Source organism: Vidua macroura, chromosome 7 (genome assembly GCF_024509145.1).
Source record: "Vidua macroura isolate BioBank_ID:100142 chromosome 7, ASM2450914v1, whole genome shotgun sequence".
Taxonomy (NCBI): Eukaryota; Metazoa; Chordata; class Aves; order Passeriformes; family Viduidae; genus Vidua; species Vidua macroura.
Genome location: NC_071577.1, coordinates 4070663 through 4085000, shown reverse-complemented (window position 1 = coordinate 4085000; position 14338 = coordinate 4070663). Strand labels below are relative to the sequence as shown.

The following is a 14338-nucleotide window of genomic DNA, read 5'->3' as shown; positions in this document are numbered from 1 at the left end:
GATGGATGATGGATGGATGGATGGATGATGGATGGATGATGGATGGATGATGGATGGATGATGGATGGATGATGGATGGATGGATGATGGATGGATTGATGGCTGTTTCCAGGGATTTACAGCAGGACTAAAGTTTGCTTTCTGCTTGGAAATTTGTATAGACTTTTTTCCCCCCCTTCTAATTGTGTTTTAAATAGATTCTGAAGAATAATAAAATGATTTGTGGCTGGTAGGAATGATGCTGATTATAGAGGATCCCCGCAAAGCAGCGGGGGCTGCTCAGGTGAGGGAAGGGAAGGACAGGGCAGGTGACCCAAACCAGCCCAGGTGACCCAAACCAGCCCAGGTGACCCAAACCAGCCCAGGGGACCCAAACCAGCCCAGGGGACCCAAACCAGCCCAGGTGACCCAAACCAGCCCAGGTGACCCAAACCAGCCCAGGGGACCCAAACCAACCCCAGGGACTCAAACCAGCCCAGGGGACCCAAACCAGCCCAGGGGACCCAAACCAGCCCAGGGGACCCAAACCAGCCCAGGGGACTCAAACCAGCCCAGGGGACCCAAACCAACCCCGGGGACTCAAACCAGCCCAGGGGACCCAAACCAGCCCAGGGGACTCAAACCAGCCCCGGGGACTCAAACCAGCCCAGGTGACCCAAACCAGCCCAGGGGACCCAAACCAGCCCAGGGGACCCAAACCAGCCCAGGGGACCCAAACCAACCCAGGGGACCCAAACCGACCCAGGTGAGCATTAAATCCCCTGGGTGGGTTCAATCTCACCTGGGAGTGGCACAGCAGAGGTGCTGTGTCGAAGCCCTCAACAGGATGCAAAGTCCAGGGGCATTAATACAGACCCTAAAATCTATTTTAATTTTTTTTTTTTTTTAATGTAGGAGCCGCCTAGAATGTCGTGGCTATTCCATGCAGCAGGGTGCCACAGCTCCTCATCTCCCAGCCCCTCCCATCCCCCTTGTGCCTGTCACTGTCCCCAGGCTGGCACATGAAGGGGCTGCAAAACCCGAAATGGTGGAGTTAGGGTTTTCATTTCCCACAGTGACCTGGCCAAAGAGACCAGGGGGAGCGAGGATTTGTTTTTCCTCAGGCTCCCCAGGTTAATTCCTGCTGAACCAAAGGACGTGCACACGTGCCTCCCTTGGGAGAACAGCTGTCCTCCTGCCAGAGTGCTCCCCAAAATTCTTCCAGTGCTAAATTACACTTGGTTTTGATTTGTTCTTTTAAAAAAAAAAAAAAAAAAGCAAAATTGTATGCATTATATTTTTATATATAAATATTTTATATATAAATATACATTTTATATGTAATTGTATATATATATGTATATATATATATTAAAATATGCATATTATATTTAATTGCATATATATGTATATATAAATATACATATTGTATATAATTGTATATACATATATTTCTATATATTTATATTTATATTTATATTTATATTTATATAAATAATTTTTCCTGTTTGGCTGGACTTTGCATCCCTGGCTCCCAGAGCTGCTGCCCTTGGAGCATGGAAATGGGGAGGAAAAATTCTTTAATTGAATTCTGCCCCTCTCCCAGCTTCCACCTGCTGCTTCCACAAGTTCCCTCGCCCTCCGTGGATAAGACAGAGCATTGCCAGCCCTGCCCCGTGTTCCCGATATTTTGTGCCTCTCGGGGGAGGCCCCATCCCAAATCTCCGTGACCCTTTAGTGGCTGTTGGACTCCATGCTTTGTTTTGGTGGGGATTGTCGGGGATTCAGGCAAAACCCATGCTGGCTCAGCCAGGATGAACCAAGCCAACCTGAATTTTGGTGCTCCTTTCATGTTTGTCACCTTTTACCTCCGTGTGCGTGAGGGGAGACACGGAGAGTCCCACCAGGTCACCCGTCCTCCCCCCAAATCCCAAAAACCCCAAATCCACGGGGGTGGAGGGGGGAATGCGCCTCAGAGGGGGCACAACAGCGCTGTGGGGTGCTGGGGGGACGAGGGGACAAGAGGACAGGACAGGACAGGACTGGCGGGAGGGGACGGGGGGGGGCACTAAAGGACGGGGCAGGGCAGGGGGGACAGGGCAGGACAGGACAGGGGAGGACAGGGCAGGACAGGGGAGGACAGGACAGGGCAGGACAGGACAGGGGAGGACAGGGCAGGGGAGGACAGGGCAGGACAGGACAGGACAGGACAGGACAGGACAGGACAGGACAGGACAGGACAGGGGAGGACAGGGCAGGACAGGGGAGGACAGGACAGGGCAGGACAGGACAGGGGAGGACAGGGCAGGGGAGGACAGGGCAGGACAGGACAGGACAGGACAGGACAGGACAGGACAGGACAGGGGAGGACAGGACAGGACAGGAGAGGACAGGACAGGACAGGAGAGGACAGGACAGGACAGGGCAGGACAGGACAGGGGAGGACAGGACAGGACAGGGCAGGACAGGACAGGGGAGGACAGGACAGGGGAGGACAGGACAGGACAGGGCAGGACAGGACAGGGGAGGACAGGGCAGGGGAGGACAGGGCAGGGCAGGACAGGGGAGGACAGGACAGGACAGGGGAGGACAGGACAGGACAGGAGAGGACAGGACAGGACAGGGCAGGACAGGGGAGGACAGGACAGGAGAGGGGAGAACAGGACAGGGCAGGACAGGACAGGACAGGGGAGGACAGGGCAGGACAGGGGAGGACAGGGGAGGACAGGGGAGGACAGGACAGGACAGGGGAGGACAGGGGAGGACAGGACAGGACAGGGCAGGGAAGGACAGGGCAGGACAGGACAGGGGAGGACAGGACAGGACAGGACAGGACAGGGCAGGGAAGGACAGGGCAGGACAGGGGAGGACAGGACAGGACAGGGGAGGACAGGGGAGGACAGGACAGGACAGGGCAGGGAAGGACAGGGCAGGACAGGACAGGACAGGGCAGGACAGGACAGGGGAGGACAGGGGAGGACAGGACAGGACAGGACAGGACAGGACAGGACAGGACAGGGCAGGACAGGACAGGGCAGGGAAGGACAGGGCAGGACAGGACAGGACAGGGCAGGACAGGGGAGGACAGGACAGGAGAGGGAAGAACAGGACAGGGCAGGACAGGACAGGACAGGGCAGGGAAGGACAGGGCAGGACAGGACAGGACAGGACAGGGCAGGGAAGGACAGGGCAGGACAGGGGAGGACAGGACAGGGGAGGACAGGGCAGGACAGGACAGGACAGGGCAGGGAAGGACAGGGCAGGACAGGACAGGGCAGGACAGGACAGGACAGGACAGGGCAGGGAAGGACAGGGCAGGACAGGACAGGGCAGGACAGGACAGGACAGGGGAGGACAGGACAGGACAGGACAGGACAGGGCAGGGAAGGACAGGGCAGGACAGGACAGGACAGGGCAGGACAGGACAGGACAGGGGAGGACAGGACAGGACAGGGCAGGACAGGGCAGGACAGGGGAGGACAGGGGAGGACAGGGGAGGACAGGGCAGGACAGGGCAGGACAGGGGAGGGCAGGACAGGACAGGGGGTGGCCGTGGGAGGGGGACACGCGTGGGGTGGGGGGGGTGCGCGGCTCCCCGCGGCCGGCAGGGGGCGCGCTGTGCTCGGCCGTCGGGGGCAGCCGGGACCCCCAAAAAGAGCCCGAAAAAGGAGATTTAGAGGCCAAAAAAACGCTCTAAAAAAATCGACTCCGAGCCGTTTGGGGCGGGGGGTGGGGGGGGGGGTTCTCCTTTCGGTTTGCGCCGTCCTGCCGGCGGCGGGGGGAGCGCGGCGGCGGGATGGTGCTCCGGGCGGGATGGTGGTGGTGGTGATGATGATGCTCCGGGTGGGATGATGATGATGATGATGGTGATGCTGATGATGATGATGATGATGATGATGATGATGCTCCGAGTGAGATGATGCTCCGGGCTGGGGTTGATAAGTTTGGCAGGCGTTTTTTATGTATATATATTTTTTTTTTTCAATATAAATACATATATATATATACACCCGAAATACAGATCTTTTTTTTTGTTTCCTTCTTGGCGGCACCTTGTTTTGATGCAGATGTTGTGGAGAAAGGCTCGGCTTTTTTTGTTGTTTGGGGTTTTTTATTATTTTTTTTATAATTTTTTTTTTGTTATTATTATTATTTTCCAGCAGCTAAAGACGGGAGGTCACATTAACTTCTAATACGGAGACACATAAAAATGCGATTATGCCTGCTAAACAGAACACAGTAGGCTGCTAGTTAAGACAATGAGATTTCCAGGAAGCGATGCATAAATTCTTCAAAAAATGACACATTTTTCACGTTTCATTCCAATTAAATTACTGAGGCAGCTAACACAGCGCTGCGCACGCCATACATTTGGGGAAAATGAAGGCTTTCTGTGGTTTTTCTCCTTTTTTTTTTCCCCTCTTTTTTTTTTTTTTTTTCTTTTTAAGTAGATCTGGATGTGCGTGTTTTATGGAAGACGTTTAATATTAAGGTGCTATTAAGACAAAAAATGTCAGAGACCTTCCTCTCTCCTCGAGGATTTTTTTTTTCTTTTTTTTTTTTTTTTTTTTTTCTCTCTGTGTGTGTGGTTGGGCTGCTCCTGCTCGTTTTCCCACCCTGCGGTATTAAAGCACCGATGGTCCAGCTGCAAAACAATTTCCAAATAATGGGAATTCCCCGCCCTGCTGCACACACCTCTCTGATTGCAAGGAGCTGGGGAGAATTAAGGAGTGATGCTCACCCTCCCACCGGAAAAAAAAAAAAAATTAAAAAAATAAAAATAAATTTTAAAACAAGGTTTTGCCGTCCCGTCTGGTGTTTTTTCCCTACACGGGGACCCTCTGGAGCAGGATCGAGCCCCCCTCGGGATGCAGGGGGGGTGGTGATCCCAGTGGGAAGCCGAGTTTGCCTCTCACCATCTGAACAGGGGCTCGTCAGGGCGATAATCAAACCCCGAAGTGGCCCCGGTAATGAAACAGCGTTTGATTTTTTTTATTTATTTCTTTCAATTTTTTTTTTTTTTTTTTTTTTTTAAGCGCGGGCTGTGCTGGGTGATCCGCAAAGCGATACGAATCAGAAATGAGATTTTTTTGAAGTCCTAATGAACCTGATTGCAGGAACATTTATAATCCCCCATGGCTTTAAATGAAATCAGATATAATCAGGAGCTATGGGGAAAGGGAGTGTTTACAGGCAGAGATTGGGAAGTGCTGCTGTATTAGTAAAGATGCTGCTCCTTCTATTGATGTCTAAAATGATGGATAATGTGAGAATGGCAAATATACTATTTGTCTAATGGCTCTGCAATTAAATTCCCCTGTAAATGACCCATGCCTCATTTCATCCTAATCTATGGAATTTTGATTGAATTCGTCAGCTCTAATTGAAAAATACTGCACTTTAATGTCTGCAGTGCAGTTTCAGGACCGCGCTGGTTTTAATGAGACTGTGCCCCTCTGACCCGGGAATATTTTAGACTTTTATTCGGGATTTTTTTTTTTAATTTTTTCTTTTTTAAACCGGCGGATTTCTCAACTCGATTCCACGAAAAGCCGGGAACGAGAGAGTGCGTGGGGTTTGCCACCACTAAACTCTCCGTGGCGATGTGTTCGATTAAGGTCTCCTGTAAGGCTCTTGAAATACTCGGACTCCGGTCGTTTAAATATGTATCCATTTCAAATAATTTTTCAAATCGCCTATTTCCCATTATCCGAACGAATTTCGGGATAAGAGCCGGGATTATGGAAGTCAAGTTTCTTTTCTTTTTTTTTTTTTTTTTTTTTTTTTTTTTTTTTACCTGCACCGTGTTATTTTTTACCCTTTTAACTTCTTCTATTTTTCCCTTACCCGAAAATCCCAAGCACCTTCAAGTTTGTTAAAAAGGGAAGGGGCGGGGGAAAGGGGGAATAAGGGAGGAGGAACGGGGGAAAAAAAAAATTTAAAAAACAGAAAAAAAAAAAAAAAGAAGCCTGGAGTGGAAGTGGGGGAAGCCCCGGGAGGGGCTGGAAGGAGTTCAAAGGGGAACACGCGGAGGAGTTAATGGGATTAAGTGGCGAATGAGGGGTTTGGGGATTGTTTTGGGGTTTGTTTTGCTTTTTTTTTTTTTTTTTCCACTGTGCAGGGAAGGGGGGAGGAAGGAGGGGGTTCCACGCGTGGGGCGGGGGGCGCATCCCTTCGTGCACAGCCAGGGGCAAATCCTGCCCTCCCACCCTCTTGCTCGCAGCTCCCAAAATTCTGGGATAAGCCCGGAGCCACGCACGGAGCTGCCTCCCCTTTGGCTGGAGGGGTGGGAGCCGCGGCCGCAGCCCTGGCTTGGGCTCGCACCTGATCCTGCATCAGTGAGAGCTCGCTGATTTTGGGGGGCAGCCCTGCTCAGGGTCTCTTCTCTTGCTCACCTCCCTTTCCTAGGGAAAAAAATAACAAAAAAAAAAACTTTAAAAGCACCGTAGGGTGAGGTGATTTTGGCGATTTTGGTGACGTTTCCCACGCAATTAAAATTTCCCCGGCAAAACGCAAGGATTAGCTGGAGAGAGCCTCTGGAAGCGCGGGCTTTGCTTTGGAGGAAGCCACCGGATTGATCAGCTGCTGGAAATCAGAGCTGTGCCCTCTCGGGGGGTGCCCAGCGGCAGGGTGGGCAGCGATGCCGAGGAAAGGCAGGCGGGAGGTTCCCGCAGGGCTGGGCTGGGAGCAGCGGCAGCTGCCGGGCCCCGCTCGGGGCTGCGGTGCCCTGGGGATCCCCCCTGGAAGGGCTCCAGCCCATCCCAGCCTCCCCTCGCCGCGTCCCCTCCCCGCCTCCATCTGGGGCTTTAGGAGTGCGGGAGGGACTCGCACCCACCCCAGCGAAGCTGCCCGCTCCCCACATCGCTGCTGCTCCTCCCCTGGCGAGGTTTTTTGGGGACAAACCCTGCCAGAAGCCACCTGCTCCTGAGCCATCCCCGGAGCAGCGTTTTGGTGCCGCATCTCCGGCTGGGGCCGGCTCTGCTCCCTCTGCACGGCCCAGCCAGGGGGGAAAGTGCTCCCCTAACCAAGCCCGACCCTCTGGAGCGCTCATTTCCACCAAAATCTTTGGGTTTAGCCCCCCTCTGGCGGTGTTGGGGTCCCTCCGTGGGGCTCCCCTCACTCCTGCTCCGCTTCCCTGCCACAATCGCGCCCCGCTTGCTCCTGCCACAATCAGGGATCGCCGAGTTGGTTTGTTTGGTTTGTTTTTTTGGTTTTGGTGTGGTTTTTTTTTTTTTCCCCCTCCGGGAGAAAAAAAAATCAGCTAATTATGTGCCGAACAAAAAGCCCATTCTTGCCCGAAATAATACTCCCGTCCTGCAAAGGCACTTGTTTGTGGGCAAATTTTGAAGGGGGCTGACAATAAAAACAGCTGCAGGAGCTGGGTGTTGGTACACATTTCCATGCCCCGCCGGATTACCGTGCCTAATTATCCCTGCCCTTCCCGCAATCCGGCGGGGTTTTCCTGAAAAAAAGAGGGATTTTTTTTTGTTTTGGTTTTTTTTTTTTTTTTTTTTTGCCCCTCTTGGCTCGCTTTGCTCTGCTCCCCGCGAGGATTCCCAGGTTTTTGGGTTTTGCTCGGTTCCGTCCGTAGTGGGTGGAAGCGGAGGGAGGCAGGAGAGGGCTGCGATGGCCGGGTGGAGCACGGGGAAAGGGAAAAAAATATGGGAGAGGAAGAGGGGCCACGAAGCATCCACGGGGAAAATCCCACCCTGTGCGGGGCTGGGAAAAGCCCCGAGCGCCGCGCTGCTGCACATATGGTGGCCTCCGCAAGACGGAGCCAGGACATATGGAAATGAGCCGGGTAAGTAAACTTTTCCCAGTCCCTTCAAGTCGGAGATGGGCCCCAAAAGTGTTTGTGCACACACATCACACAAGCCCCCCTGCCCATCCCCAGCGGCAGCTGCTCCCGTGGCCGTCCCCCCCCTCCCGTGCCACGGCCACACCTCCGGGACAAATCCTTCCTGCAGAGACCCCCAAATCCTGCTCTGCGTCACCGACAGGGGCTCGGCACCCCAAAAGCTGCGCCCAGGCAGGGATGGGGAGCCAGATGCAGCAAAAGCTGCGCCGAGGCCCTAAAGTAATAACCTGCCCCCCCCCCCCCCCACCACCCGCCTAATTGTTTCTGCCGAGAAAAGAACGTTTTCAGATGGTGGCTGAGGGATAAACTGACCCAGATATCCGGGCACGGGGCGGGGGCAGCTCCCAGCCCCCGCTCGGGGAAAACGACGAGATGTGGCAGCGGGGATTTGCCGGGACGGGGGATTTTGGGGGGCGCTGAAAATGCCACTCGCTGAGGGCCGCGCGGGAGGTCGGGACCCCAGTCCCGCAGGGCTCGTTTTGGGGCGGTGCTGGGGGATGTGGGACCCCCTCGGAGGTTTAAGGGGTCTGGAGGGTGCCCGCCCAAGAGGGGACGGATCTGGGGGACGGAGCGTGGTTGTCCCCACCTCCGGCAGCGACACCGCCACGGGGGTGGCAGCGTCCTGCGCGACATCTGCCACCCTCCCTGGCGAGCACGGGCAGCGATTGCGATTAGCTGGGAACGAGCGGCGGCTCGTTAAGAGATTCCCGAGTGGTCGGGCCGGGGGGAGCGGGGTCTCCTGCTGGTCCTTAGGTTCTGGGGGACCCTCCCCCCCCCCGGCCACAGCCACTTGGAGGCGGGGTTTGGCTGCAGAACCCCCCCGGAGCCAAGCGCAGGGGCACAGCCAGCACCATTGTCCCGGGAAGACTTCAACTTCCCAAGGCAGGAGGGATCCCACCCCCAGTCAACTCCCCTCCTTTCTCTTTTTTTTCCCCCCTCTCCTTCTTTTCTTCTTCTTCTTTTTTTTTTTTTTTTTTTTTTTTTTTTTCCTGCATTTAATTTTATTTTCCAAACCACTTGATCTTTGCTTGGGAACCTCCATTAATTGCCTGGGTTTGCCTCTTCGCCTGGTCCCTTTATCATTATTTATGGCCTTTGAAATTGTGTAAAGTTCCCTTGACGTTCAATTTACAAGTTTGGGGGCTTTTTTTTTTTTTTCTTTTTCCCCTTTTTTTTTCTTTTTTTTTTTTTTTTTTTTTTTTGTTCCAGCTTTTGTCCTCGCCAAAGACGTCGTGTTGGAAAAGGCTTTGAGCCGGCCAACATGAGAAGCTCGCCGGAGAAAAGGGAGCAGCCCCTCCATCGCTTTTAATTCCGCCGTGTTGCTGAATGGCTCTTTTACATAATTGCAGAAGCAATTTCAAAGCCAAGCCAGGGGCTGACTTTACCCAGAACCACATGGAGCCTATTTGGGGGCTTTTCAAAAAAAAAAAAAAAAAAAAAAAGAGAGAGAGAGAGAAGAGAAAAAAAAAAAAAGAGGGGGGGGAAAAAAGAAGGGAGGGGGAAAAAAAAAAAGAAGGGGTGAGCGTGAATTAAAAAAAAAACATTTAAAAAAAAAAAGGAGAAAGGAAAAGGCCTGGGGGACAAGGGGTGCTGCAGGGGCCGGGACCCGCGGGCGGTCACGCGTGGGCCGCGCCGTCCGGGGCGCCGGCAGCGGGGCGGGGCCTCGGCGCCAAGCCCCGCCCCCCCGCCGCTCTCCGCCAATGGGCGGCGGCGGCGGCGGCCACGTGGGGCGGGCCGGGTTCCCAGGCGGCCAAAATGTGAATGGGCGCGGGGCAGCGCGGGCGGGCAGAGCGGCGGCGGCGGCTCCGCGGGGGCGCAGCGCGGGCGGGGCGGCCCCGAGGTGCGGGAGCTGTCGGGCCGCGGCCCCGCTCCGCCCCGGCTCTGCCCCGCGCTCAGGGCAGCCAGGACGCCGCCGCCGCCGCCGCCGAGCAGCAGCAGCAGCAGCAGCAGCAGCAGGAGGAGGAGGAGGAGGAGGAGGAAGAGGAAGGTGCTCGCTCGCCCGCTCGCTCCCGCCGCCGCTCCGGCATGAGCGCGGCTTTCCAGCCCTCGCTGATGATGATGCAGCGCCCGCTGGGAAGCAGCACGGCCTTCAGCATCGACTCGCTGATCGGCAGCCCCCCGCCGCCCGCCCCCGGGCACTTCGTGTACACCGGCTACCCCATGTTCATGCCCTACCGGCCCGTGGTGCTGCCGCCGCCGCCGCCGCCGCCGCCCGCGCTGCCGCAGGGCGCGCTGCAGCCCGCGCTGCCCCCCGCGCACCCGCACCACCACCAGCTGCCCAGCCTGCCCTCCGGCTTCTGCTCCAGCCTGGCGCAGGGCATGGCGCTCACCTCCACGCTCATGGCCACGCTGCCCGGCACCTTCCCCGCCTCCCCGCAGCACCAGGAGGCCGCCAGGAAGTTCGCGCCGCCGGGGAACTTCGAGAAAGCCGACGGGATACCCCCGGACGGCGGCGGCGACGACGGCAAAGCCTTCCTGGGCAAGGACGGGGCCCTCCTGCCCTTCCCCGCCGCCGACGCCGTCCAGGCTTCCCTCGGTGAGTGAGCGCCGGGGGGGACCGGGGGCCGCCGCCCGGGATGGGTGGGGGGGTCGGGAGATGGGGGGGGGACCCCCGGGAGGAGTCGGGGCCGGCCCCGGGGCGCCGCCGGGCCGGGGAGAAGAGAGGGCTGAGCTCCCGCCGCCGCTCGGGAAGCTAGCGGGAAAACCAGCGCGAACGAAAGGCGCGCCGGCAGATAGGACCAAAAAAAAAAAAAAAAAAGGAGGAAAACAAACAAACAAACAAAAAAAGGATGCCCGCGGCATCAGTTTTGGGGTGATGGAGCTGCAGGGCGCGGGGCCGCGGCACGGAGGGTGCGGGATGCTAACGAGAGGCCTCTGCTTCCTTCCCAGCCGGGGCTCTCCGGGGCCAGGGCAAGGAGGACCCCAAAGCAGAGGAGGACGCGAAAGGCAAGGAGGAAAGTTTCTCCATGGACAGCGATCTAGATTATAGCTCGGACGACAACATCCCCGGCCAGGCGGCTCACAAGGAAGAGGACTCTGGCAACGCGCTGGAGGAGAACCCCCAGAACCCCCCCAATTCCACCAACACCACGTCCACGGGCAAAAACCGGCGGAGGCGAACAGCCTTCACCAGCGAGCAGCTGCTGGAGCTGGAGAAGGAATTTCACTGCAAAAAGTACCTGTCCCTGACCGAGAGGTCCCAGATCGCTCACGCCCTCAAACTCAGCGAGGTGCAGGTGAAAATCTGGTTCCAGAACAGGCGGGCGAAATGGAAACGGGTCAAGGCGGGCAACGCCAACTCCAAGACAGGGGAACCTTCCCGAAACCCCAAGATCGTGGTGCCCATCCCGGTGCACGTCAGCAGGTTCGCGATCAGGAGTCAGCACCAGCAGCTGGAGCAAGCCCGACCCTGATCTCTCCCTCCTCCCGCGCTCAGAGCCACAAGTTTTTAAAGGGAAAAGTTTCCAACCCGGGGTTTGAAGGCGACCAACCCGAGTAAAAACAAAAACGAGAGAAGCAAAAAAAAAAAAACCAACACAGAAAAACCCCACAAAAAAACCCAACAACAACAGCGACAAAAAAAACCCCGCCGCAAAAAAACCAAAACAGCACGAGAGAGAAAAAAAAAACCCCGCGCGAGCGCATGGCAAACCCCCACCACGAGCGAACTTTAGAGCGAAACTTTCCGCTCACCGCGAGGGGAAGAGGCTTGGAAACGGTTTGGGTTGGGAGCAGGGATATCCCAGCTAGAAGGGACACGCGAACGCCTCCGCCCCGCGCACAGAGATATTTATTGCGAGGCTGCCCCGCTTTGGACGCCCTTGGCTGCAGTGGGCACGGCGGATGCGGAGCGGTGCCGGCGCTGGATCCCCCTCACCGGAGCATCCCCAGCGAAACCCGCGGCGCCTTTAGCCATCTTTGGGGTTTTCTTTCTTATTCGGGGGCGAAAGGTAAAAAAAAACAAAACAAAACAACAAAAAGACAAGAGAACAAATGAACAAACAAACAAAACAAACAAACAAAAAAAAAAAACGAAAGAAAACTCAGAGTTTCATTTCATGCCTTTTTTATTGTTTGGTTTTATTGCCGATGGCTGAGTGGCAGGCACTGGGGAATGAGTTTTTCAATCCTTTTTTTTTTTTTTTTTTTTTTTTGCCTGGCTTTCTGTCGATTTGGTTTGCCTATTCTACCAAGCCATGTTTAAAGGAGAGAAGGGGAGGGGGGTGGGGAAAGGCAAAAGAAAAAAGAAAAAAAAAAAAAGCAGCAGCACGATCTTCACTATTGTGTTTAATTTATTTCAATGTAGCTTATTTCCTTATAAATTATGAAATTTAAAAGCAAACTAAGTCTTGTGAATAAAAACTGACAAAGAAACAAAAAAGACTAAAAAAAAAAAAAAAAAAAAAAAAAGCCCCCCAGCCCCCGGCAGTTCTGCCCAGGATTTGGCGTTGAGCTGATTTTCCTTTTCCCTCCTGCGCTGCCGGAGCGGAGTGATGCTGCTCTCGCCTGCATTTTTGATTTTCTGTTTTTGTGGTTTTTTTCTTTTTTTTTCTTTTGCGAAGCCACATTTATTGCCGGGGAGGGGGGGAGCCGGGTGGAAAACTTTCTCTATTTTGGTTTGTTTTTGTTTTTTTTTCTATTTTCCTTATTTTGAGGGATGAGAAAGCTGCAAGAAAAGCTGTTTAGCTGCGACTGATCGGGGATGGCCGCGGGGGTGGGGGGCAGGAGCACCCCCGCACCCTTCCCCAGCAGCCGGCGCCGCCCCAGCTCCTGTTTTGGGGTGCAGCCGCTGCCCCCCAGCCTGTGTTTGGGGGGGTTCCACCTCTCCCAGCCCCGTGTTTGGGGGTCCGGTCGCTCCCCCAGCCCCGTTTTTGGGGGGTTTTTGGGGGGTGCAGGCGCTGCCCCCAGCCCCGCGCCCGTTTTCGTTGCGCCGGGGCCGGATCGGGGGGTGGGAGGGGTCGGGGCCGAAGGGTCCCGCATCCCCCCCTTCCCTTCCCGCATCCTTTTCATCCCCCTTTTTTTTTTTTTTTTTTCCTCCCCATTATCCGCATCCCGGCTCCATCCGTGCCGGTGCCACCGTGACTTCGGCGGCGGCGATTTGGAATTAAAAATGAAATTTTCCCGAGGAAAACGGAGCGCCGGGGACTTGGGGTGGGAGGGGGTCTATTAAAATGAAATCATTGAACCGGGGGGGTCGTTCGGTCCCGGGACAGGCTCCCAGGCTTGGCCGCGTCACATCGCTCGCGCTTCATCACTTATTTATTATAATTATAATAATGAATGTTGTTAATATTATTTCGTTTGGGGCGGAGGGGCTTGGCCGTGGCTCCGGGGGTGCACGGGGGGGGGAGGGGTCCCCGTCCCCACCGGCCGCTCCCCAAAAAGGCACAACCCCGGCCAGCATCGCCGGGGGCCCCACGGGCAGCCGCGGACACGCGGGGAAAACACGCGCGATTCCGGCCTTTTCGGCTTTAAAAAACCGGAATGTTCATAATAATGACAACAACAATTTTTGGGGTCCCTCCGCGAGCGGGGGGACGCCGGGAGCCGCGGGACACGCGTGGGACAAACGCACCCCCGCCACCCCCGGCGCTGCTGCTGCTAGAAAAAAAAAATCATCTCTGCAGCTGCTTGAATTTATTTCGGGCAGCTCTCGGTGCGCGGGGCTGCTGCCCGGCCAGCACAGCGCCCTGCAGCCCCCAAATCGGGGTGCGCCCCCCCCCCCACCGCTGGCTGTGCCCCCTCCCGGGGCTGGCAGTGCGGGATTTTAGGCAGGAGCAGCTGCTGCTCCCCCCCGTCCCCCGCCGGGGATCCCTCCCTGTGCCAGCCCCGGGCACTGGAAGTTATTTACTCGGCGGGCCGGGGACCCCCGCTGCCCCCCCTTTAACCCGGAGTGCGGCTGGAGGGGGAAGCCCCGGGCCGGGGGCCGGAGGAGAAGGAGATAAACAAGCGAGGGGGTTGATAGCTGTCATCATCACCATCATCATGGCTTTCATTTGGCTGCCTAATGAGTCAGATCACAGGCAGAGAGAAAAATTGTCAATCGCCCAGGCTCTAATGAATTTTTTTGCAAATTGTAATCAAGCCAGGCCGTCTCAGCTCGCTGATTAATGAGACCCAGGAGGCCCGGCCAGCACCTCAGCTTTTTATTCCATCCCGTCCTCCCTGCACTAAATTAACAGCAACTTGTCTGAGCTTCAAATTAACTCCCAATGATTAATTCTGATGGGGGGGTCTGAAGAATAGCTCGTCCTAATAGGCACTGGCCTCTGATGCTGTTTGAAATTAATACACTTCCCCTTTGGCTGCCGGCTTTAATCCAAGGTTGGGTTTTGACATCACTATATTTGTTGTTACAATAAATTCCTCTTACATCTGCAGATCAAATAATTGCGGCGCTCGGGGAGCGCGGCAGCGGTGCCGGCGAAGCCAAAGTCGGAGGGGACGGAGAGGCTCCTCTGCTGCTCAGCCCGGCCAGCCTCAGCAAAGCCCGGGTTTAAA

General features: G+C 55.5%; 2 protein-coding genes across 3 annotated transcripts in view; one reads left to right on the top strand and one right to left on the bottom strand.

Annotated features, from left to right (window-relative positions):
• The window catches only part of AGAP1 (ArfGAP with GTPase domain, ankyrin repeat and PH domain 1), a 343329-nt gene that overhangs the window by 7757 nt on the left and 321234 nt on the right, over window positions 1-14338 (bottom strand). The window lies entirely within an intron of this gene.
• On the top strand, window positions 9707-12611 carry GBX2 (gastrulation brain homeobox 2). The gene is made up of 2 exons (XM_053981909.1): window positions 9707-10373; window positions 10727-12611. The coding sequence occupies exons 1-2, from the start codon at window positions 9863-9865 to the stop codon at window positions 11248-11250; spliced, it is 1035 nt and encodes a 344-aa protein (XP_053837884.1). The 5' UTR covers window positions 9707-9862; the 3' UTR covers window positions 11251-12611.

Excerpts from the sequence above, each read along its gene's own strand:
- GBX2 (XM_053981909.1), top strand. The coding sequence starts at position 9,863 with ATGAGCGCGGCTTTCCAGCCCTCGCTGATGATGATGCAGCGCCCGCTG. Across the intron at positions 10,374-10,726 it reads CGCCGTCCAGGCTTCCCTCG|CCGGGGCTCTCCGGGGCCAG; the intron begins GTGAGTGAGCGC and ends CTTCCTTCCCAG.